Source organism: Rattus norvegicus, chromosome 8 (assembly GCF_021556685.1).
Source record: "Rattus norvegicus strain SHRSP/BbbUtx chromosome 8, alternate assembly SHRSP_T2T, whole genome shotgun sequence".
Taxonomy (NCBI): Eukaryota; Metazoa; Chordata; class Mammalia; order Rodentia; family Muridae; genus Rattus; species Rattus norvegicus.
Window position 1 is genome coordinate 71675468 of NC_141541.1, and position 26033 is coordinate 71701500.

At 41.3% G+C, this 26033-nt stretch overlaps 1 protein-coding gene and 1 long non-coding RNA gene across 14 annotated transcripts in view; one reads left to right on the forward strand and one right to left on the reverse strand.

Moving 5' to 3' along the window:
- The window catches only part of LOC102547003 (uncharacterized), a 44309-nt gene extending 37137 nt beyond the window's left edge, over positions 1-7172 (forward strand). For both annotated transcript variants that reach the window (XR_015627776.1, XR_015627775.1), the window contains 2 exons: positions 2891-3115; positions 6508-7172. This is a non-coding gene — a long non-coding RNA (uncharacterized LOC102547003). The remainder of the gene's footprint in view (positions 1-2890; positions 3116-6507) is intronic.
- The window catches only part of Iqch (IQ motif containing H), a 195928-nt gene that overhangs the window by 73591 nt on the left and 96304 nt on the right, over positions 1-26033 (reverse strand). For 6 of the 12 annotated variants that reach the window (XM_087561124.1, XM_087561125.1, XM_087561128.1 and 3 more), the window contains exons 12-15: positions 22999-23082; positions 19118-19293; positions 9855-10127; positions 5069-5260 (exon numbers count right to left, since the gene is read on the reverse strand). In XM_087561124.1, coding sequence (XP_087417250.1) covers positions 5069-5260; positions 9855-10127; positions 19118-19293; positions 22999-23082 — 725 coding nt within the window. The remainder of the gene's footprint in view (positions 1-5068; positions 5261-9854; positions 10128-19117; positions 19294-22998; positions 23083-26033) is intronic. The other 6 variants (XM_087561126.1, NM_001436466.1, XM_087561130.1 and 3 more) reach the window with 3 other exon arrangements.

The window sequence follows — 26033 nt, forward strand, 5'->3', positions numbered from 1 at the left end:
TTAGTGAGAGCTAATGGCTGGAAGGTAGAGTGTTTCCAGACTGTGAGATCTGTGCATTTTTAGAATAAAATAAAAGGTACAAACAGCACGCTTGCAGTAGACAATGATTACCTAGTAATTAGTTTACACAAAGCTTCCTATTTAATGGCAAAACGCTGTAATTAACGTGTGACAGAAAATCAAAGGGTACTTTGTAAGCATATGAAAAATTAACACTGCAGGCCCATAGCTTTATGTACTGATTAGAAGCATATTAAATCAATAGGACACACAAGCCAACAGCTTGTATAGCTGATTATTATAGGTCCTCGGAAGGGGTGCCCAGGCTTTCATTTAACTGGGGAGGCAATTTTCCTTCTCCTGTCATCATCCTCAGGCACAGAGAAGCACCTCAAACTCAACCCTGGCAGCACCATGAAAATAACCACTGAACTGGAAGAAAACATTCTAAGTCATTCTCAGAGCTAAGAAAAATTATGTACATGATTAAGACTTTCCAGTGATCTTGGTGACATGCTGCTATACTAATTAGAAAATATGTCAACTGGAACCAGAAGCATCCAGACTCAATGTTTTGGTCAGAATAATCTCTACTTTATCAAGCCTTTTTATTCAACATGGAGAAAGCTCTAATAAACACATTGTTTTCTATTCTCAAATGGTAAGAGGCCATGATGCTATCTAGGGTTATTATTTTAAAGATATTAATTAGCAAAATCATAGCACAGGGACAATTGGATCGTTATTCTGAGTTTTTGACAGCATCTTGTATAATGATAATTGATGCATACTGCAGTAGTCTTGAAGGCTACAAGACCTTCTGAGCTGCCAAACAGCAGGTAATGTGTATTTGTTTGCTCACTGTTGCTTATATCTCCTCATAATGTAACTTTAATTAATATTCATAATAAAAAAGCAATATCTTAAACTGTCACATGCTAAGAACATTGCTGGCCAATTCACAGGATACTTTTAAGAACTGGCAACTTAGAGAGCCATGGTGATTTGGTTATCACCATGAAGTTTCCCAGGAAGCTCTAAGAGACACAGAGCAGTGGGACCTTGTGAAGCCTCAGACTGACCCATTTTAATTCTTGTTCTGCTTAAAAAGGCTTACCACATAAACCTGAATTATGTCTAGAAATAAGTAAGACAAAAACAAATACAATTTTTGGTGGCTTGTGTAAGAGAAAAATAAGTTGAATTGCTTATCTTGTTTTTGGTGCTACATCTGATGTGAAGGTAGGCTACTCGGTATGTGATAATTTATAGGTGGACTCAAATGACTGTGACAGAAAGGCACCAAAACGTATCTCCCCGTGACTAGGCAAAAGGTAATATATAGAATTCTCTGTTGCCAACTATGCACGTTCACAGGAATGCATGTGGTGAGGCATCTGGGTTTTCTAGGGATTCCTGAGCAGGTTACTGCCTTCTACAGCTGAGGTGTGCACACTGACAGCTCTCCTCGCCTCCCAATTCACTGCCTGGTAGGAAAGGGAAGCACTCGACAGTAGTCAGTGTGGTCCAGGGACATCTGTGCTTTGAGAAAGTCTGTGGAAAGTAGAAAATCTGCCAGAGCAGCAGCACATGGCATGGACCACAAAGCCAGGGCCTAAGAGGGGAGCTTCTCTGGGAGCTTAAGGAAGTTGGAAGCCACTAGCATCTTCTTATCAATATAGCACGTACAGCAACAGCCGGAGCACTATTGCTCCTACTACTATTGCATTCTACTAGTGGGGCTTTTAGCCTAGAGAAAAAGGCAGATTTTTTCTTGTCTTTGTTTTAAAGGCATATACTACGTGGACATTTCTCTGATCCACAATTTACAAATACAAGAACAAAACAAAACTGGGGAAGAGCTTAAGTTTTCAGACAGGTGCGCGTTTTAGCATGTTAGAATTAATTAATAAAGGGGTAACATGCAGTCATTAATTGTGATGAAGATGAATAAATGGGCAAATGGCTAAGATCTTATCTTTACTTAGCATATTCACAATGAGAGACAACACACATTTGAGAATTAATTCAGAGAATGAAGGCAATAGTAAAAGTGACTTATACTTACTGGGATAGACATCTCTTTAATATATTATTATTGTATTATCTTTTAACTTTTCTAAACATTCTGTGGTGATGAGCCAAGACCTCTTTGAGCTCACCTAATAAAGCTGTACCACATCCTCCAGGAGGCACCTAGGTCAGTCACCCAAGAGTGGTCCCATCACTGTTTACAAGACTTCCATTCCCAGGGGAATTGTTCTGAGCACACTGTGGTGGCTGCTCCTCCTTTGTAACAGTGTGTTTGTTTACTGGCCTAGTTCTTTAGTGATAAGTATGGTTTATTCTGCCTTTCTAGGTTTGGGAGCCCTGGATTCAGATCTTCCCATTTGGGTGATGCTTAAATGAATACCAAATGTCTAACATTCTAACACAGTAAGACAAATTAGTGTGAGAGACAACAGATTTACCCTATTACAAAGTAGAAAGCAGCCACGAGAAAGATTGAGCACAGAGAGCAGACTGTGGCACCAGCATTTGTCAGGAAGGCTTCTCTCCTACAGGTGTGTGTGTGAAGTCTTCGTCCCTACTAACTGAAACAAATGCTTCGACTCAGAAACAAGGAATCTAGCATTTGTGCAAGTGGATTCACAAACCTTAGCAAGCAGTGTGCACTCAGTTGGGACCCAGTGAAGTGAGTGGAGCTGACTTCACTAGACAATAGGATGACAAGCAGAGGCTTGTTACCAGCCTCCAGGGAAAAGTGAAAATGTGTGCTTTGTTTCAGTGTAGTCTTTCTGCTTTTTGAAATGTGCCTATGTATCCATACTGAGCTTTCAAAGGTGACTAGGCTTTTTAGCATCTGATAACGCATGTGACTTTGTTTCAGGTCTTAATTGCAACCAGCCAAAGCTCAGTCAAAAATTAGAAGAGGAGGAAGGAGGGGTGATCTTTGTGTTCCAAGTCTGAGCCTACCTCTAAGACTAGTGTCTGCATAAGACTCCACAGTGGCGCCCGCCCCATACACAGCCCTGCTTTCATCTGTTGTCTACGGTGCACCAATAAGAGAATTCACAGCATCCTGTCACAAACTGCTATGCAAATGATGCCATTTGTAAGTATTAACATAATTCAGTGCTTACAGTCATATTCTCATTTCTAATAATTCTCTCAGAATGGAGTCTTTCTCTGGACTCTTAGCCTGCAGGATAGTCTTTCATCAAGAAGCTGAAATTTTTAATAACCTGCCAGCATATGTTTTGTATGTCCCAGGCTAGACTTGGTGACACAACATCTTCATTATCAAAAGGAACAGGTCTACAGACTGTAATAGGACATTAAAACACGCGTGTGCTCATAAAGTAATGCTTTGATGTCTAAATGCACACCATCACAATGGTCTTCTGGAACAAAGGTGCATTCCACCTGACGTCTCCATAAGTGCCCTCAGTACACCTCCACTCAGAGGAGGTTTCCCTTTGAAGACTTGAGCTGGTCTTAAGCCCCCACAAAAGGGGAGCGAGCACACACGTGCCTTGTTTTGATTTTCATCTTTGGCTTCTCACACATCACAGCCAAGCATGAGCTATACATTATAACAGGATTTCTGAATAATTATTTTTCCCTGTTAAGTTTTTAAAGATGATTTAAAGAGATCATTAATTATTTAAGAGTTTCAAATTTAATAACATTAACAACAGTGCTAAATGTATTTGGTAACAATTTAAAATGGCATAGTTTAAAATAATTGAAATTAAATAATCTGCACAGAGGTTTCTAACCACAATTCAACCAACTGTCAGTACTGTAAATGTTTTTAAAACTCAAAATCAAACATTTTACATTAATCGTAGTCTGTCATGATAATTTTTTAAAAATTATTGGTTTGAAATGCTGAGGCAAGAAAACACTGTACACACAGTGTTTCAATTCTTTAAATGAAAGTGCTAGACTTTTTCATGGTTTAAACACAATAGCTTTGCCTCAAAAGGACAAAATCCTGTTCAAAGCAAATATAACAGAAACCTCTATGGGCCTCAAAATTAAATACATTTTCCTTGCTTTATTTTTTTCTAGAAGAGTAATTCACTTTGGTGTTCTTTAAATAATATGTAAAGAGCTAGCCATGACAGGCACTGCGTTTAGTCCATTCACTGTTGGAGGGAAAGGAAAGCCCAGAATAGATCATGAGGAGGACCGACCCATTTATCAAAGGGAACTCTCCTTCCTGACTGGTCTCAAGAGGTATTTATCATCTCGCTTGCCCAGGAGTAATGTGGCTCCCGCCAGTGTGCCCTTCCTTTCTATCACTTGTGTCTTGATTCATAGACTTCTGTAGTGGGATGCACAAAGCAGATGCAAATCACTGCACAGTCCACCACGATGCATGCTGGGAGGGAAGGAACCACTTAAGGAGTTTGTCTTTCAATCTTTTTTTTTTCTAGTAGGTCACCCAAAACAGGGTCGTGCAATAGAGAAGCTAGGTATAAGGCTACAGTGTGGGACAGTGTTTAGAGGTTAAACACTAAACCACATACAACAATGAAGTAAAAGTGGAACATTCTGAGGTGGCATAATTCATCTCCCCCACATACGGGGAAAGGCTTACACACCTCCTGCAGAGCTGGAGACACTAAGCCTACTAGTCAGCTGTGCTGGCAACTTTCTTCTGTGGTCTATTCTTCTCTCAGCATCTCACAGGGGCTGGTAGTTACATATTTCTTTGGAATATCTTCAAAAACATGGCTCCTAACGGAATGCTATCATATATTAGCTTCCAGTGAGCACTATTTGCTAGTAGAACTCTCATAATAAAACACAGCTAGCTTAGTCCCAGCAGCTGATACAAGCAGGGGGTGTGCTCAGTGCTCATATTCCAGTGCTATTATAATCATTTTGAAGGTGTGGGGGAAAAGACTTTTTGGGCCCCAAAACTGGACATTTAAATAACCCAATAAGTCCCTTCATGCTTATGTTTGTGCTGAGGCCCAGGAAAGGCTGTCTTGACAGAGAGCAAAGCTGACTTGGGGAGAAAGGACCTTAATTGTCCACAGCACTGAACACTCACTTGTGCCCACTTCTTCTTCCAGTCCTCAGGGCCGAATCTGTTACTCTCCTTCACCACCCATTTGTAGCACTGTAGATGGGAAGGGATGTCGCAAAATGCTGTCCCATTTCCTCCAAATTCCATGTTCATTTTAAAGACCCAGCGTCGGATTCCCAGGTTATCAGTCACCAACTGACTCAATTGTTCTATCAGCTGGGGGCAAAGGTACAGCAAAATTAACAAGCCACGCTTTCATTCTGTTATAGCAACTTGCTTGTGGTGCTTTGAGTGCCTTTACATAGTCTGTTCATTAGGTTCCCTTTGACTCATCAGTACAAATTCAAGAAGTTTTAAGTGATGGATGATATAAAGAAATCACTAGCCAACGGGATAAAAGCCATTTTTAAAATGCAATCATATTTGTGAGAAACTGAAACTATTATCATCATGTTGACTTATGAAGGCAAAAGGAAAACTCTTAAATATCTGTAGTTGAATCCTAGTATTATCTCCTTTCTTTCATAGCAACTTAGGTGTTTTACTGATTCTTCAAATGATTTTTTTATAATTCGAGACAATAAAAAATATTGTCCTGAAAACTTCATTGAGCTTTTGAATACAGTAATCTAAAATAAATACTGCAATGTATAAGACATTGTCCTCACTAACATACACTTGTTGGCCATTTGGTCAAGTTGATGGTATTAGTGACATGAACAAATGGATTATAGAGGGAGACAGATGACTGAGATAAAGACACTTGCAGAAACAGCCCCCGTGGAATGTCGCCTGCCCTGAGTACGATATAAAGCAATACTCTCTGAATAACTGGGCTTAAAGAGATAAACATTTAAGGGATAGAAATCCAGGCTTTGATTCCAAAATAATAGTAAGAACACTAACTAACATTACTGAACACTCAGCAGGACCCAGCCCATGGCTCGTGTATCCTATACGTGAGTTTCCCACTTAATATAATAACCTACGATGATGGTGCCATCAGTGACTGCACTCAATACACAAGAGGCTGAGTAATTTGACTGTCCTTCATTATACAGTACTGAGTGGCAGAGCAGCACTTCTCTTGTATTGCTGTGACCCCAGGCCTTACACTGATTTGCAGTCCATGAGCTGCGTATCCAAGCCTACAGACAGCTGGGGAAGGGTGAAGTACAGAAAGAGGTAGAGGAGGAGCCAGAGGAACAACTTGTGTACCCGTCAGTAAATCATTTGTGTTGTATTTGAGTCAGACAAAAGGCAAGACTACTTCATCCTATAGAAGAGCATTCTATTAGAGCTTTGAAGAAAAACAGCCTCTTAGACCACAAAACAGCTTTGTTGTCTAAAATTCCCAGAAGGCAAAAGCAACACTAAGCATGTGTCTCCTGTGACTACCCATGCTACTCTTGGCTGTCACATCCTACACTTGACAGTAAGAGTCCTGTTCTCCATTGTCGTAGGTAACGTTATCATTGCTGCGATGAAGCACCATCACCAAAACAACTCGGGGAAGAAAGGGTCTATTCAGTTTCCACTTCCGCCTCACTGTCCAGCACGAAGAAGCCAGGACAGGAACCCAGCCAGAGGCAGGAGATGATGTAGAGGCCATAGGAGAGGTGCTGCTTACTGGTTTGCTTCTGTTGGCTTGCTCAGCCAGCCTTCTTATAGAACCCAGGACCACCAGCCCCAGGGATGGCACCATCCACAATGGGCTGGGCCCTCCCACATCAATCACTAATTAAGAAAATGCCCTACAGTCTTGCCTACAGCCAGATCTTATGAAGACATTTTCTCAGTTGAGTTCCCTCCTCTCGGATGAGTATAGGTTGTGTCAAGTTGACATAAAACTGTGCTGCACATCTATTCTTGGACTACCGAATGGATTCTTACTTTTAACCAAAGAGAAGATTTATGGTTCTGCTGAGGTATAAAACTGCAAAATTAAAATGGTTTTTATTTAAATGCACAATGTTTTACCCTGAATTATGCCTATTTGGCAAAGGATTTTGAGGATGCTACATGAAGTGACAATGTGGAAGAGATCAAAGTAGCCACAGTTGGGGTCCCCCAAAACTCGTTCAGCTATGGGTTATTTAATAAAGGTGAAAATAAATTGTATAAACTCTCTAATTACCAAGTAGTATTTATCAATAATTTGGATGTTTAAATGACAATGCTCTTGTCTACATACTGTATGGCTATGAACACAGCCAAAGGAAGTTCCTAATGTGTCTTCCAGGGTTTCACTCTTTCCTTCTCCAGTTAGCTGAGATGCTATTTCTATTAATCTTATATTGCTGTGATCTGTGTGTCCTGTGATCACAAATTATAGAAGTAGGAGTGCTATTTAACATCTTAATATTGGATAAAACATTATTTTGCTAGTTTAAGGGAAGAAATTCCAGCATAGCCTTTAAAAATTATGCATTTGTATATATTGTATACTTGGAGGCTTCAAATACTAACAGGATCAGTGTTTCCTCCAAATCCTATTATTTGTTGCTTCTGAGACTCCTATAAATGGGTGCCTGTGGATGGATCCCCTACAGTAATGAAAACGATCAATAGTATTGTAAAGACTGCACCGCTGGAAAGAATTATGTGCTATCTTTAAGTGAAAATTGAACAGTGCTTTAAAGCAGCATTGCCATTTTTGATTATTTAACCAAAGCTGTCAATATTTCATACAGAGCACATGCCAGAAAGGGACTTACATGGTTATTTTATGGATCAAAACAGGAAATGCTCACTGTGCTCATGCTAGATTAAAAAATTCAGTCATAAACCACATGACTTTAATGCTACTTCCAAACATTTATCATTTTCTGTTTGAGTCTGTTTTTAAAAATGTAATATATTTTTAAGTTGTGATTCACTTTATATTAGTGAAGGTTAGATGCAGAAAAATTACCACTGTGAAAATCCAACTAAGACCCACAAATACTTATTAACCTAAATTAAAATGATCACATCTTTCACCCACTTTAAATTTACAATGTCCATCAATAAAAAGTCAGGATTGATTCATCACCATCTGCACATTTGAAATACTGAAAGACTCCGATTGATTAGGTAGAGCCATTACTATCTGGAAAGCCTCAGTGGAGTACCTCAATTCTTGCTGACATCAGATGCATGACTTCCAAATAAGCACAGAGCTCAGATACAGCTTGGCTTACGGATGCACCACCATGCTTTAGGCTGAGTACCAACCATCCTGAGGGTCTACGAGAAGGCTTTAGCACTACTTCTGAGCACGGGGCACTAGACAGAGTTTATAGTGCATTAAATGTGCCCACACCTTTAACCACAATTAATGTATAAATATCTCAGAGCATAGATTGCCTGTACTATTGTCAATGAAGATGAGACTAAGACTCAATACAAGTTTTGTACATTCATTTTGAGGACATGAAGATTTTCTAGTGTAGTTCGTGTGAATAATTGTACCATTTAAAAATCTGTTTCTCTCACATTAAGTCTGTCAGCCAAAAAATTCTATTAGGAAGCAGAATTAAGCAACTGGTCTTGTTACCTTCCAATTTCAGTGGAAGCCTCTCCATCACTCCTCAGCTAAAATCCCACTGTGTCTCTGCTTCTGCTATAGCCAATGTGTTGGTCAGGAACTCTCTATAGCAGGACTCAAACACTTCAGGGCAACTTAATATATTCATAGCATCTTCAAAGTCGTCTTCCTAAAGTGTGATTTGCCCAAAGGTTTCATTCTAGTCTCAGTGGCTGTGTTGTGCAGAACATCGGGACCAAGCAACTGAAAAGAGAGGGAGATCCCTCCATCTGACCCTTATTAGCTGCCTCAATGCTTATGGTTCTTTTAATTGTCCAAGAAGAGGGAAAGGATACTTTATGATTGGCTCAGAGAAAGAACCGGTCAAGAGAAATTCAGAAGTAAAGGATAGGAAATGTTAGCAGCCAGCAGTTTATCTTTTACTCTTCTTTATCATGTAAACGGATGGCAGTTAAATGGGAGTCTACCCGCTGGAGCTGCATCAGAACAGGAACATTCTAGAGGCTGATGGAGGAATGCAGAGCCACAGACTGGGTCCAAGGGAAAACCACTGTGGGTTTATTCCTCAGGCCTTTTCCCTTCCTGTTTCTGAGCTAAGTTCCTTACTCTTTTCTGAAGAGAGCCATTCCTGAAGAGCCAAAGTATTTGTCTCTGGAGTCAAGGATACATACAGTACTCTTTGGTCTCACCTAATACTCTAAAGCTTCCAAGCCCACTTTTTTGCCAAAACAGACTCTCCTGTGCTTGGAATCCTATTAAATTGCTAGCTGACGAATGTGACGATGAACTGATAGATATTAGGGTGCTGAATACTGACAGTCTTGGTAATTAAGTGATTTAACAACACTGAGTAACTTAGCCTGAAAGGTAAATATTATGGAACTTTTAGTAATTTCTATAATGCCAGTAGAAAGGTACTTTAATACATTGAAGGCCTCCAGACTGTGTGGTTCAGACATGTAATCATAGATTCTTGGGAAGATGAGGCAGGAGGACCTCAACTTCAAGGCCAGCTTGGATAACTTAGTGATATATTGTCACAAAAAGTTAAAAGAGAGCTGAGGATAAGGCCCTGTTGTACTTACCTACCATGGGAGAGGTCCTGAGCTCAGTTCACAGAACAGAAAACAAAGAGAAACCAGACAAACACGGGGCATAGTGAAGATCTCTTCAGAGTGACTTTCATTCACAGTCTTCACCCGGCAGAGCTGGAACCAGATTACCTGAAGTTGTACAAGGTCAAGGGGACAGAAGATACTTGAACAAAGCTACCCTACATACCTGCTGGTAAGTATAGATGTCATATACTCCAGGAGGCATTGGCACATTAGCGTTATCAAAGATCCGTTTACTTCCAGACTTGCCACTGTAAAGGTGAACCAGCTCAGGCTCTGAGGCCAGGATGGGTACATTCAACATGTCAGCCACAGCTAAATCATCTCTGTGGAGGATCCCGCCCACGATGTAGGCCTCTTCTCCTTGGATGAGATTTTTTATTCTTTTGATTGCCTTGGGACTGTACATCAGGTGAGTAGCCAGGCACATGTGATGTTTCTGGAGGATAATCAAATCATCCCTCTTAAAAGGAATCTTTTTCTAGGCCCTACCCCAATTTGTTATAGTGAACATAATAAATACATTATTAATAGCAGGCTGGGTTACGACCTATCCTGTTGTTTAGCGGTTTAAATTGATAAAAGCTGTTGGGGTGAGGTTCCGTAATCGCTCACATCTTTAGTGTGTTGGAAATAGGCTCACTGGGAATAGAACTAATTACTACACATCTGTATTTATTTGATCCACGTGGAATTATCCTTCTGTCAGAAGGAAAAGAGGCTGGCAGCCTTTGGATAACAGTGATTCATCTCCACACACTTCTGGCATGGTTTAACACCAAAGCGTCTGGAAAATCAATACAAAAAAAATTGAAGGAAAAAGGCCTATAGTATTCTTCTCTGTGTAGACTCTATATAGACTCCTAATCCAACAACACTTTAAGTGTTTCCGAAGGAGAAAGGCACTTGACTTGATACCCTCCCCCCCCAATTCTACCACAAAATCCTTTCCAGAGAGCATACTCTTTACAGTAATTACCGTGGTTCTAGCCAACGCTTTGGAAAGCACTCATGAATAGAAAATATTTGAAAATTTCAGCAATACTCAAATTTCTTTTCTAATACAAACTTTTAAAAAATCTATTTTGATTAAATAGACCTGGCTCAGCAGTTCCTGTGACTGGCTCATTCAATTAAACAAATAATTCTATTCATGTCTAGCAGAGGTAGAAGACAGCTCAATGGTCAGTACGCACCAAAAATGCAACATGCTTCAGCACATACAGCACATATAAGACATTCTCTCTCTCTCTCTCTCTCTCTCTCTCTCTCTCTCTCTCTCTCTCTCTCTCTCTCTCTCCCCCCTCCCTCCCTCCCTCCCTCCCTCCTTCCTTCTCTGTCTCTCCCTCTTTTATCCCTCTCTGTCTCTCCCTCCCTCCTCCCCTCCCTCTCTCCTCTCTCTTGCCACCTGTTTTAATCTATATTAAAGTTAATTATTTTCTGCAAGTCTCTATTTCCTCATCTGTAAGATGAGTACAGCAGTACCAGCCTTAGGGATGTTGTGAGGATTGAGTGAAATGAGGTAACACACTGCCAAGTACTTGATATAGTACATGGAATACAGTAAGCATCTGATGACTGTCACAGTAACTATCATGAAAAAGGTAGGGGAGGTGGAGGGTGAAGTACATTTCCAGGGACAGGGAGGCTTTTCTAAGGTGAAGAGGGGCATGGAAAAGCCATTGCCCAAGGATGAAATGTTAGAACCTTAAACTAAGTCTACTGTAATAGCATCACAGTGTTTTCATTCCCTACTACAGAGGGGATAGCATGAAACCCAAGAAAGTGCTGGCAGTTTGTAGTCAAATACATCTGGGCTTTGAATCCAGCTCTATTACATGTGTGTGCGTGCGTGCGTGCGTGCGTGCGTGCGTGTGTGCGTGCATGTGTGTGTGTGTGTGTGCGTGTGTGTGTGTGAACTTATATATGACTTAGACTCCATAAGCCCATTTCTTTATGTATTAAACTAGAGTGAAAAAAATTACTTGTATGCTGGAGTTGCTCCAAGGATGAAATAAGATCGTGAACATGCATTACATTGGGACAATAATAAAAATGATAGTAACAGTAACTTTTAATAGGGAAAACCCTCTTAAAAATAAAACAATTAAGGTGTCACTCTGATAGAACAGTGCAAAGGTACTGGATCCTTGAGGAAACTCAGGGGGGTTTAAAAGGTAGCACCTTGCATAATTTTAAGGAAAATTTATCTAAACACAGAAATGTGAATGACTGTGTTTAAGAATAACCAATGCATCTGTTTGTAAATGATTTCTAGATATATAACTTCCAAGTGTGTGACAAGAGATATGAACTAGAAACCATTCTCGAATGGATCTGCAACTTGCTGGGTGATTTAGAACAGGACTGCTTTGAGTTTTTCCTATTGTCATCCTTATTCCCAGGAGAAATTTTATGCAACTCCAAGCATTTATAAAATAGTTATACAAATCAAATTTTTATTGATAATAAATCAAAAATTTACTTTGGAACAATTCTTCAATATATATAATTTTATCACTTATTAAAGATTAAAGCAAATTCATATACTAATGAGATTATATGCTTGTCCATTTTTTATAAAAAATTAAGTCTTAGGGAATATGCTATAGGGCATAGAACATTTCCACTGTTTTCTCAGAGTTTATCAATATTTTTATTTATAGTCATCAATTTTAAAAATGCTACTTTGCATAAATGTATAATACAAAATACCAAAAATGTACATAGGGACATTTCAGAAATTATTGGAAATTCTGTTCTAATCCCAAGCCAAAATTAATTGAACAGTTTTTAAAACTATGACTCAGCAACTTGGCAGGCAGCATTTTAAACACATGTTTATTAGTGTGTGTGCCTTTGTGGCCCTTTGTGCAGTGTTTTTGCAGGGACCCATGGAAGGGAGAAAAGCGCATGCGATCCCCTCAGACTGAAGGTCTAGGTGCTTGTGAGCCACCATGTGGAGATAAGGACCCTAACCTGGGTCTTCTGACAGAGCCTGACAGCAATTTTAAAGATCAGTCTAACAGAATGCAATGCAAAGACACAAGTTTGATACTTACTTGCATGGGAATGATGGTAGGAAAATATCAAATGTCTTTGATTTCTGTATTTAAACCATATTCCTATAGAAGCAGAAAAGTTTGTATGTACAGTGTGTTTGTTAGTTTTTGTTTGCTTAATCCAAGTGGGAGTCATCTGGGAAGAGAAACCCCACTGAGGAAATGTCCCCAGTAGACTGGCCTTTTCTTGATTGAAGATTGATGTGAGAGGACCTACATTGCTGCTCTTGCAGAGGACCTGGGTTAGGTGCCCAGTAATCGCATGGTGGCACACAGCTGCCTCACTGCTTTCACTTCCTGTACTGATGTCCCTCATGATGGACGATAAACTCTACAACGAAATAAACCCTTTCCTCTCCAAGCCGATGTGGACACAGTGTTTATCATAACAAATAGAAACCTTCAGACATAGAGCAAAAGCTCTGGGATTCATAATCCACTCATTCGGTCTCCAGATGACAATGTCAGATGGCACTGTCTAGAGCTGGAGGATTTAAGAGCACTTGCTGCTCTTACAGAGGACCTGGGTTAGGTCCCCAGCAATCACATGGTGGCACACAACTGCCTGAAACTCTAGTTCCAGTGCACCTGATGCCCTCTCTGACTTCTGTTGGCATCAAGCACAGATGTGACACAGAGACATATATGCAGGCAAGACACTCATACACATAAAAACACAAAAAGTAAGTTTCAGTTTGTTTATGAGGATACAGAGTGTACAGGTTTGTGCTTGGTGCTGAGGCTACAGGACATTTGTGCCACGTGACATTAACAGAGTCACTGACTTTGGATTAACTATCGGTCACAGTGTGTTTAGCAGTATCTCACTGCGTCTGCTTTCTCAGCTTCACGTTCAGTTCACAGCCTAGAGTGAAGAAGCTAAACATGGAGTGCTCTGCCTTCCTGAAGCTCAGCTCCCTTCTTATGTTCAAGTGTCTTTCCAGCTCTGAAAGAGCTCCTAAGTAAAGCTAGAGCACTTCCATATTTATTATGTAATGTAGATGGAGCTTCTGTAGAGGGTGATGGAAAGGTCTGAGAGAGACGGTAGTAAAATTTGCACTGGACTCTTAAAAATGGCTGAGATGGTAGAATTTTATCTTGTACTTTATCCTCCAAAAAGGGGATGGGGGGGCAGGTAGGAAAAAACCCTGAGTTCCTCTGAGATTTAGACAATTTACTGTTAGCCCCTCCTCCAAATCAAGAGATGAAGTCTGTGCCTCTTAGATCTGAACAACTGTTCACCTGTCCTCCTGCCTTCTTAGTTGCTTTCCTTTCCCACAAATTACTTCTGTGTGGAAGGAAATGTGAAGCCAACAAAACACATCCAGAACTGCTGACCTGAGGAACAATAGGGCATTTGATGATAGAATAAGAAGCCCAAAGCTGGACCTGGCAAGATGGCTCAGCATTTGCTGCTTTTCCAGAAGACTCAAGTTTAGTTCCCAGCACCCACATCTCTCTCTCTCTCTCTCTCTCTCTCTCTCTCTCTCTCTCTCACACACACACACACACACACACACACACACACTTAAAAATAAAGCCTTAAAATAGAAGCTCAAAGTGTTCGTCATATCATCTCTCATTTGATCCATACAAATCCTTGCTATGTAGACAAATGATTTGTCCAAGGTTATCCAGCTCTGACCCTTAGGTAAAGGATAGACCCTAGTAGCATAGTGGTATGCTCATCCTGCAGAGCAGCAAGTGAAGGCCTGCAGGTTTGCGAGCTGTGAAGAGGGGAAAGCAGATACAATAGCCAAGTCCAAGCTCTGAGTACCTGTCCCAGCTAAGGTAGAGTCCTGTCTCCTCTAGGTTTCCATATCTCTATTGACAAGCATTCTCTCCAGCTCCATGCCATGTCTGGGCATGTCAGCTGTTGTCTTCGGGCATGATGGCACCACAACATTATCTCAGTATGTACGTTAAGATTCAGATGTGAAAGTACCTCGGTGTGACTTTAACCAAGCAAGTAAAAGATCTGTACAATAAGAACTTCAAGACACTGAGGAAAGAAATTGAAGAAGACCTCAGAAGATGGAAAGATCTCCCATGCTCATGGATTGGCAGGATTAATATAGTAAAAATGGCCATTTTACCAAAAGCAATCTACAGATTCAATGCAATCCCCATCAAAATACCAATCCAATTCTTCAAAGAGTTAGACAGAACAATTTGCAAATTCATCTGGAATAACAAAAAACCCAGGATAGCTAAAGCTATCCTCAACAATAAAAGGACTTCAGGGGGAATCACTATCCCTGAACTCAAGCAGTATTACAGAGCAATAGTGATAAAAACTGCATGGTATTGGTACAGAGACAGACAGATAGACCAATGGAATAGAATTGAAGACCCAGAAATGAACCCACACACCTATGGTCACTTGATTTTTGACAAAGGAGCCAAAACCATCCAATGGAAAAAAGATAGCATTTTCAGCAAATGGTGCTGGTTCAACTGGAGGTCAACATGTAGAAGAATGCAGATCGATCCATGCTTATCACCCTGTACAAAGCTTAAGTCCAAGTGGATCAAGGACCTCCACATCAAACCAGACACACTCAAACTAATAGAAGAAAAACTAGGGAAGCATCTGGAACACATGGGCACTGGAAAAAATTTCCTGAACAAAACACCAATGGCTTATGCTCTAAGATCAAGAATCGACAAATGGGATCTCATAAAACTGCAAAGCTTCTGTAAGGCAAAGGACACTGTGGTTAGGACAAAACGGCAACCAACAGATTGGGAAAAGATCTTTACCAATCCTACAACAGATAGAGGCCTTATATCCAAAATATACAAAGAACTCAAGAAGTTAGACCGCAGGGAAACAAATAACCCTATTAAAAAATGGGGTTCAGAGCTAAACAAAGAATTCACAGCTGAGGAATGCCGAATGGCTGAGAAACACCTAAAGAAATGTTCAACATCTTTAGTCATAAGGGAAATGCAAATCAAAACAACCCTGAGATTTCACCTCACACCAGTGCGATTGGCTAAGATCAAAAACTCAGGTGACAGCAGATGCTGGCGAGGATGTGGAGAAAGAGGAACACTCCTCCATTGTTGGTGGGGTTGCAGACTGGTAAAACCATTCTGGAAATCAGTCTGGAGGTTCCTCAGAAAATTGGACATTGAACTGCCTGAGGATCCAGCTATACCTCTCTTGGGCATATACCCAAAAGATGCCCCAACATTTAAAAAAGACACGTGCTCCACTATGTTCATTGCAGCCTTATTTATAATAGCCAGAAGCTGGAAAGAACCCAGATGCCCTTCAACAGAGGAATGGATACATAAAATGTGGTACATCCACACAATGGAATATTACTCAGCTATCAAAAACAACGAGTTTATGAAATTCGTAGGCAAATGGTTGGAACTGGAAAATATCATCCTGAGTGAGCTAACCCAATCACAGAAAGACATACATGGTATGCACTCATTGATAAGTGGCTATTAGCCCAAATGCTTGAATTACCCTAGATCCCTAGAACAAACGAAACTCAAGACGGATGATCAAAATGTGAATGCTTCACTCCTTCTTTAAATGAGGAAAAAGAATACCCTTGGCAGGGAAGGGAGAGGCAAAGATTAAAACAGAGACTGAAGGAACACCCATTCAGAGCCTGCCCCACATGTGGCCCATACATATACAGCCACCCAATTAGACAAGATGGATGAAGCAAAGAAGTGCAGACCGACAGGAGCCGGATGTAGATCGCTCCTGAGAGACACAGCCAGAATACAGCAAATACAGAGGCGAATGCCAGCAGCAAACCACTGAACTGAGAATAGGTCCCCTATTGAAGGAATCAGAGAAAGAACTGGAAGAGCTTGAAGGGGCTCGAGACCCCAAAAGTACAACAATGCCAAGCAACCAGAGCTTCCAGAGACTAAGCCACTACCTAAAGACTATACATGGACTGACCCTGGACTCTGACCCCATAGGTAGCAATGAATATCCTAGTAAGAGCACCAGTGGAAGGGGAAGCCCTGGGTCCTGCTAAGACTGAACCCCCAGTGAACTAGTCTATGGGGGGAGGGCGGTAATGGGGGGAGGGTTGGGAGGGGAACACCCATAAGGAAGGGGAGGGGGGAGGGGGATGTTTGCCCGGAAACCGGGAAAGGGAATAACACTCGAAATGTATATAAGAAATACTCAAGTTAATAAAAAAAAAAAAAAAAAGATTCAGATGTGAGTAAGTGGTGGCAGAGGGCACACCACTGACCTGAGGTCTTGTGAAGCCATTAAGAGAAACTTTGCATCATCAGTTCTAGACAGGAGATTATCCCAGATGACAAAGGTCTAGACTGTTCCTAATCCCTTCCTATGGCTAGTTTTCTTCACCACCACTTATTTCTTATTTTTGACCTGCGACAAAGAATGTCTTCAGAAACATTGAAATACTCTGAAATTGGCATGATGACTCATACATACAAGCACACTTACCACTATAGATCCTAGCTTTATATAGTAACTTTGAGAAATGCACAAACAGATTTTTGGCACACTTTTAAAAAATCTCCTCAAGGCCATCCATTTGAATGAAAATCAGTACTGACACAATCCCTCAGACCCATTAAAAAGAAATAAAGCAATAGCTCAACAGAAGCAGAACTGATTTGAAAGGGGGAGCTTAATTTTTGTGTTTTAAAAAGTTGATTGCCTATGAGTGATTAATCACTCAAATAATTTGAATTTAAGCTTCAAGCAGCAATATTAAGCACTTCCAATTTGCATACCTGTTTCTACTCCCAAGGATGCAGACCTGCAGTGGCTGGAGCTCACACTGTCAAGGTGCTGCTGCTTGGCTCTGGCTTGGAAGTGGAAAGGACACTGCCAGGGCCACCTTCTCAGGGATACATGCAGGGACTACTCTGGAGTTACCCAGTCAATCCCACGTTTCATAAATGAAGAACAGAGGTGAAGAAAGCTAAAGAGGTTTGCCCAAGGTCACTGTGTCAACCACAAATAAAGCAGTTATTCCAGCGTGTAATCGTGACCTACAGGAGACAGATTTTAGTTCACAATCTAGTCCTACCATGGACAACCAGAAAATGAGTTTTTCCTTCTGTAGCCATAGAAGGACAGCAATGATTTCAGTGTTGCCACGTTGTATGATACTGAAATGAGAAACGCATGCTAAGAACCCAATAAATGTTACCTTACGTCCCATCCTTATCACAAATCCCCCTTTCTGCTCCATGCCTGTTCCATTTCAGATATCCACACATTTTCTATTGGCAGTCAGCAGGTATTAACTTGAGTTTCTGGCTCTGAGAATAGCAATAGTTTAACCACAAATGGTTTTTAGTGTTTTTCTTCTTTGCTTCCTAACATCTATATCAATTGTATTATTGAAGGCATGAGGTAGCCAGGAAGCACCAGAGATTCTGAGAAGACCCCAAGAGTATAAGGACATTGTGAGAGTTTACACATATCCTCCCTTTCCACAACCAGATGTGCCAGGGAAGCGGAGCTGAGCAGAACGCTACTGGGACTACCGAGGTGTTGGCGGATGAGTTGCTGCTCTTGATGAAAGAGAGTGGGTGCTGAAGGTGCTTCACCAAACACACAAAGCTGAAAGCTACAGCAGCACTCTCCTCCCCGAACCCCTGCTGGAACTCTCTCAGGTGCACTCTCCCTCTCCACCACTAGTGTCTCTGGTAATATTAGAGAGCTGAGTACGGGTACCTCATCTGTAATGTGGAGAAGTCCCTTTCCCCTTGTCTGTTGTACTGCCATTTACAGGACTTTGCCCTCGTGGTTCCAGCCATTTCTTAGTAGATCTTGTGAAGGAATGAGACTCCTTTCTACCCATTATGAATCAGTACATTAAAATGCGAGCCTTGTTCATAGAGAACATGTGATGTGGGACATCAAGGCAACTTCCCCTAAAGGAATGAAAACATGGAATAACAAGGAGTGCCAGTGTGAAAGTCAGAAACTGGGGACCCTGGTCCACACTCTTTGCCTGAGTAGTTTTATGGCTGGATAGGTCTGCATTTGATAAGGGTATGAGAAGACTCCAAGGGCATAAGGAAGCCTTTCACTGTCCCGCTGAACTCCACAGAGATTAAGAAAAGGGGTGATAAGTGTTGTAAATCTACCTATTTGATTGTACCTCCCAGGAGCTGCAATTAGGCTTCCACCACAGAAGCAGGACAGGAGCAGCTCGGCTAAGTTTGAAAGTTAAGCTGTGGTATTTATTTCCTACAGTCCAACTAGTAGTCTAATCAGCAAAGCTGTTAAACTTGCAATAATATTTCACTGATGTGTACCAGAGCATTGCAAGTTATAAAATTTCCAATTTAATTTTACTACATCCCTGAAGCCATAGTAATTAGAAGACAAACTCACAGTGAAGATGTTTACAGCTTCAGGGGTGATAATTCTGAACCTGTTTTGCAGGTCAGACCTATCCCCATAGTAGCCCGATTTGACAGCTGCTTGCAGACTCAGGAGTTTTTTGTAGTACAGCTTTAACTCGTCATTCATGGGACTGGAGCAGACGTAGATGACATTGACGTTGACATCTATGAAATAGCAGGCACCATGTTAATTACTGGTATAAAGGTACATGACGTGATGAACTCTGGCATCTAATTGATGATACAGTAGTTTAAATCAAAGAGCAGATCCAGGAGCCACACCACGTTCGTTTACATTGGCTTTGCACGTTTCAGTAATCTAAAGCAGCCCTTCTGCGCTTCATGCTTCTCTCATAAAGGAGACGCTACCACCAAGAAAATACACAAGACTTCGAGGGAACATGAAGCAAACTTTCAGATAATGCACAGGGATCTAACTTAACCATTCCCCTTAGTATCATTGGAAATGCATCCCATTTGGGTCAGCAAAATTATAAAGCAGAGCCATTAACTTTAGAAAGCTGATGAAATTTCAATGGCACCCTGGGCTTGGATTTGACAGGGCCAGTTCAGGGAAGGCCTTGACAGAATAAATGGGCTGATTATGACCACCAGTGATTCCCTCAGGAAACCAGCCTATCCTGGAGAGGAAATATATTACTTCAGTAGCAAAGCTAATGATTCCTGGTCCATAGAAAACATTGCCCCAGCTACTTTCTTCCTTAAGGTGTGCCTCTTACCACACACATAGAAAAGGTCCTGACTGACTATCTGGTTCAAACGGAGTAGTGAGAGGAGACTGCTCACTCTGTGCTGAGGAACATTTAAGGCATACAGATGGAGATTAGCAGCCGATGGTGCTATTAGTTCATTCATAAAATGACTAACTGATCTAGATATGAATAGGAACAAAGCACTTGGCTGGATATCCCTGGAAACCTGGGGATCAAAGGATGGAGATACCAAGCCTTTAGGGTACAGCCATTTCATGTGCACATGTCACTTAGGCACTCAGGGTAGTTCAGAGGGGGAAGGGCTAAAAGTGTCACCTTGGGCTGGGAAGATTAGGAGGGCCTGCCAGCCTGATCTGTTCAGTGAGTACACAGAACAGAGACTAATTACATTCTAGTTTAGTTCGTAGGTCCCTGGGCACATTATTTAACTTCTCTAAGCATTGGGTTCTTCACTTGTAAAGTGGAAAGTTAAGTCACCTGGGTATAGAGGTTTAAGGTACTAAAGGAAACCCAGGAAGTGCTGACCAAATGGCACCGCCAGTGTGATTCCCTGCTATGCCCTCTGCACCTGGGCTCCTTTTGATTGACCCTTTGATTTAATTTGATGAAGTGGTGTCATCTGCTATTTCTCCTAGTGTCTCAGTCTATCAATCCAAGCTCCCCAACTTTTATTCCCTGAGACAGGATTTCCTGTAGCCCAAGCTGCCCTTTAAGTCACTGTGCGGTACTGGGTTAGAACTCTTGCCCCTCCTGCCTCTACTTCAAAGTGCTGTATTACGGGTTCACACTCCCAGGCCAGGCTTGTCAGTGCTGGGGGTCACACCCAAGGCTTTATGCATGCTGGGCAGGCATGCTCCCAACTGAGTTCCCATCAGCCCTCACCAAGCCCCTTAAGTTCAAGGTTTATACACAAACAATGTAGACTACACAGGAATTACTCAGTAAGCCCTCGTGGTTAGCTGGGGATGTAGAAGAATGGAGAGATTTGCATGGTTGAGTGTTTTTCTCACTTAGTGAGATATATGGCATGCAGGAAAAATCTCTCCCCATGAAGACAGAGTGTCTTTGAAACTGGCCCAGTAAAAGGCTGGTATGGAGGCATTCCATATATGTAAATAGTTAAGGGGCCACCATTTTATTCTGAAACCAGATTGCCATATAAACATCAAAATAAAGTAGCTGAACAGACAGTAATTAATAATTTGTACCCAATTGCAGACTGGTCACATGATCTGTTGCTAGCCTTGTGTTTTGGAGAAGAAACTAGTGTCTTACCAAACTAGTGAGTCTAAAAGGCAAATGTGTTTTGTTATTCTTGCTTTTTTTTTAAAAAGAAAAACATAAAAGTATAGGATGTAAACAGGTGTAAAATAGGATTTTTGCTAATAGGATAGCAAAAATAGCTATTGTGACAGAAGAAGAATTTTGCTTGGAAAGAAGTCTCTAGGCTTCAAATAGTAAGAAACTAAATTCCACCTTTTTTTTGTTCATTTCTGCGGAAGCGACATACATCACTACTGTAACATACAGGGTGAGTGAGCTCTCACTAACTGGTAGCTATGGAAAGGCGCTGTTTTGAAGATGAAAGTTTCTTTGATTGGCAGTCAAAGTCAGTTCCTCTGTTACTCATCTAGAAATGGAAAGGTACTAGTCACTGGGCCTCTACTAGACAACCCTGATGTCACAGTCAATGCCCAGTGGTGAGTGTTAGCAGTATCATTAGATTGTCTCTACTTCCCTCCCAGACAAGCAGGAAAACCAATGCCCTTTACTAGTAAGTCACACAATAAAAGAAGTTTTCTTCTCCCGAATCATATTTTCCTATTTTTCTTTCACAAGAAAGCACATTTACCATCGGTGGTCCCCTCTACACTGCCCTGCTCCTGAAGAGGCTGTTTGGTCATACTGCTGTGCCAGAATGATAATGTACCAGAAAATGGCAGTCTCTCAGAAATGCCCATAGCTGCAGAGTGCTGTCTTCCAAGGTACAGGCTGACTGAATGATTGGATTATTCAAAATATGTAGCCTAATACTTTTTTCTTCTATAATAAGGAACTTCTATAAAGATGCTCCTTTGTGATGGCTTGTGCTATATATAGAAGGGTATATAAAAAGCTGAGGAAAAAATTAATTCAAATAAATCAGAGCTAAGTCTGCCCTCTGCTGCACCTCAGCGGTCCCAGCCAGTCAGGCTCTTAGCTGGACTAGCTCAGCACTAACAAATCAATCCCACATCACTAAAGGGCTTGTTGTTGTGTAACGCAGAAACACAGCATTGGTGCCGAGATAACGTATTAAAGCAATTATACTATTATTATTTTAGGACACTGTAAATTTCTAGTACTGATGTATTTTTGTTACCAAATGGCATTTATAAAATAATAATGATGTTGAAATATCTATGAATCATGTAAAGTATGTCATTTCAGGGAGCCAGCTAAGTTGGCCTTTGATAATATAAAATTCTTCCTTGTATTGCTTAAATAAGGGCCAAAGCAATTATATTTTAACAAAGAAGTTCTTATGAACTTCTAAAAATCTAATTTTTATTTAACCCTTAATTTTGAGCCAGTTCCTCACACACTGACTTGATTTAATGCATAGACTTTAGAATCTTTAGTTTTTCAAGCCCAGGGCTGTTCTGGGAGCTGACTACAGAGCTCTAGCACTTGACTTGTGCAGAGACACCTCTGTCTGTCCAGGGCTCGCCTCTCTAGGAATCCCTTCTGCAAGGCACTTTGTGTTTTCCCACAATCAGCCTTTGCTCCCTCCTAGTCTCCCAGTGGACACAAAGCCCTTTGCTTGGGCACCTCTTTTACTCAGCCCAGAAGACAGAAGGGACAGTCTTGACACAGAGAGAATTTTTACTTTGCTCACTGCAGGAATCCAGTGACAAATTATCTGAGTCTATTGGAGAGAAACGGTTATTCAAAGGAGACTTTAGAAAACTATTCAAGTAATTGTTCAAACATTTTAAAATTCAAGTTCACTTCACTGTAAATCTGTTACTTAAGATAATCTGGAAATGATTAAATGTTAAGCTCCTTCCTTGTAGGGGGATGATAAACAGTGAATACCTCACCGGCATTTACTTTAAGGTTGTGACAGTCACTGATGTAAAACTACTTACTGTACCTAGGATGTCACACAGCCTCCCCAACTGCCTGTTCTGCTCTATGTCCAAATCAGATATGTGTTTTCGCACAGACTGGGAATATCCTGAAAGGCAAATGAAGAGTCAGAAGAGAAACTGCACTGACACAGTGGAATGGCATATGGAAATTTTAGAATGTCACAGTCTGCATTTGGGGGGGGGGGTCAAAACGTATTTCCTCTGCAGCGTCTTGCAGAAACAGTGAAGTCCTAAGACTTCAGTCCGCTCTTCTCATGCAGCCAGGGCAGAAGACACGCTGTGCCACAGGCTCTGCAGTAGAGGCTTCCTTTTCCCCAACACCAACGAAGTGCCTAATATCGAAATTACAACTGCACGGAGGAAACATCTGACATTTAATGTGAGTGTTCAGGACATCTAAGAATGCTAGGCTTGGCCTTAAGGGATTGCTTTGGCTTTAAAATCATGCAGCACTTTGAAGCTGGATCACAGAATCATTTGGGTTCAGTCAAGCCCCTTGCTGTCAGAAACATCTGTTCAAGGAACTCACATATTAAAGAAGCTGTCAGTCAGAAAAACTTATAACCTTTAAAGGGCAAGAAAGGTCAAAGCATTTACCTTGTTGGTACTAAGAAAGTCCCGTGGTTCCTTTGTTTGTACTGGAGACGGAGCAGAGGGAAAACACACGTGTCCCGCTGTCCAGAAATCCCCATGAAAGGAGCAGCAGCTTCTGCTCACGTCAGTCCCTTAGAAACAAGTGGGCCCAAACACGAGCCATGCACCCTCACAAGCAGGAAGAGCTGCTCTTATGAACCGAAGGCAGAATTCTCTTAAAAACTAAAATCACTTCACACGTTTTGAGAGATGCTTCCATGCCTCCTTGTGGTTACTGAGCCCAAGCACATGCCTGGAGTGCAGCAGCCGGAGGGAAAGGGGCTTCATAGCTAAAGCCAGGATGTGAAACACATTGCTTCTTCAGCGTAAGGAAAACTATAGCAATTCCTGCGCGGGGCCTTCAGACCAAATGAACTCTGATAATCGCTGCTTTGCTTTGATGTCAGTGTTTGAACACCAGACAACATCTGAAACAGCAAATGAGTTTATCATTCATCTGCAACTCCCTCTGTTTTATGCATGTGAACTTAAAAATTAAAGAGACAGAAGGGCCAAAGAATGGTTTGAGTCACTTTAGAAAATGACTATTAATTTCTTAAATAATTTAGAGAACCACTCCACATGTGAAAGTGAACAGAGGCAGATAGGATCTCAGTGTTGTTCTGAGGCATGGCTGTGATATTATTAACTGTGAGGCAGACTTTGTATGCCTACATTCAGTCTATTCAGGTAAATGTCTTAGAAGACAAATTAGCAAGTAATATGTATTGAGGTGATAAAAGATAAGGAAAATGATTGAGGAATAAAGTGTGATGTAAAAACATTCCTGAAACTATTCGTGCCTGCACCTCCTTTCTAAAGTAAAGATAAAAGGAAGTGAGAGATTCCTCATCAGACACGTCCAATTTAAAATGTAGAAGGCCTTTGATCCCTTAGCTACATGTGAATTACATGGGTACGTCTGTGTTTCATTCATGTGCTTGAGGTCAGTCTTCTGACAGATTACTGGTACCTCTTTACTGCCGATCAAGTATATATACTAGACACATATACGAAGCTATAAGAACTGACTACTTAGCCCTATTCATACACATATTTTCTGTTAGCAATCTCAGAACATTGTTATAGAGAATCTCATGAAATAGCAGATATGAAAACACTTTGGAAATTTCAAAGTAGTATAAAAATAAGGTCTTTTAATGTTATAGGGTATGTATACTTCCAAGGCACAGGACACATTCTGTGGTAAGCAACATGGCATTCCACCATCAATAAAGCAAAAGTAGGCAGGCATTTTTAGATCTTTATTGATATGTACATGTGTAAGTGTGTATGTGAGTGTGTGTGCCTGCATGTGTCTATGTATGCTATATACGTGCAGGTGTCCACAGAAGCCAGGAGAAAGCATGGGATTCCTTGAAGTTAGACTTGCAGGCAGTTTGTAGGCTACCTGATGTGGACGCTGGGACTTGAATTTGAGTCCTCTGGAAGGGCAGTGCTCTGAACTATTGAGATATCTCCCAGCCCTAGGGAATGACTTTTGGTTTTTGTTTTGTTTTAAAGTCAAGTTTGTTTTTATGTTGTGTACATCCACAAGGTGCATTTTGCTAATGATCGGTGAATGCTCTTACAAGGCTGGTAACACAGATTAAATACTATGGTGATTCAACCAGGCAAGCATCAGCAAGAACACTGGATTTGGGGTGTTGAGCACTGTGTCTCGTGTCACTGAGAAATCATACTTTAGAATATAACGACAGTCCAAGGAATAAAGGAGGGAGACCCAAGCTATGACTCCTAGCAATGGGGAATCTGGAACCTGGACCAGCCATCTCCTGTAACCAGGCAAGACTATCAATGAAAGGATTAGGATAACTCGGCCACAAACTCTTCCTCCCAAAATTTGTCCTGCCCATAAGATGTGCAGGGAAAAAGATGGAGCAGAAATAGAGGGAATGGCCAGCCAATGGCTGACCTAGCTTGAGACCCATGTCATGAGCAGGCACCCATCTATTGACACTATTAATGATATTCTGCTATACTTGCAGACAGAAGCCTAGCATAACTGTCATCTGAGAGGTCACCCAGCAACTGATGGAAACTGATGTAGAGACCCATAGCCAAACTGCTTGGGACTCCTGTGGAAGAGTGGGGAAGAAGGATTGAAGAAGCTAGAGGGACCAGGGACACCACAAGAAAACCTACAGAACCAATGACCCTGAGCCCATAGTGGCTCACTGAGACTGAACGGCCGACCAGAGAGCATACATAGGGTGGACCTGGGCCTCTGCACATTTGTAACAGTTGCGCAGCTTGGTCTTTATGTGGGACTCTTAACAGCAGCAGGACAGGGGTCGTCTCTGATTCTGTTGCCTGCTTTTGGATCCCTTTCCCCTAACTGGGGTACCATGTCTCAATAGGAGAAGATGCATCTAGCTTTACT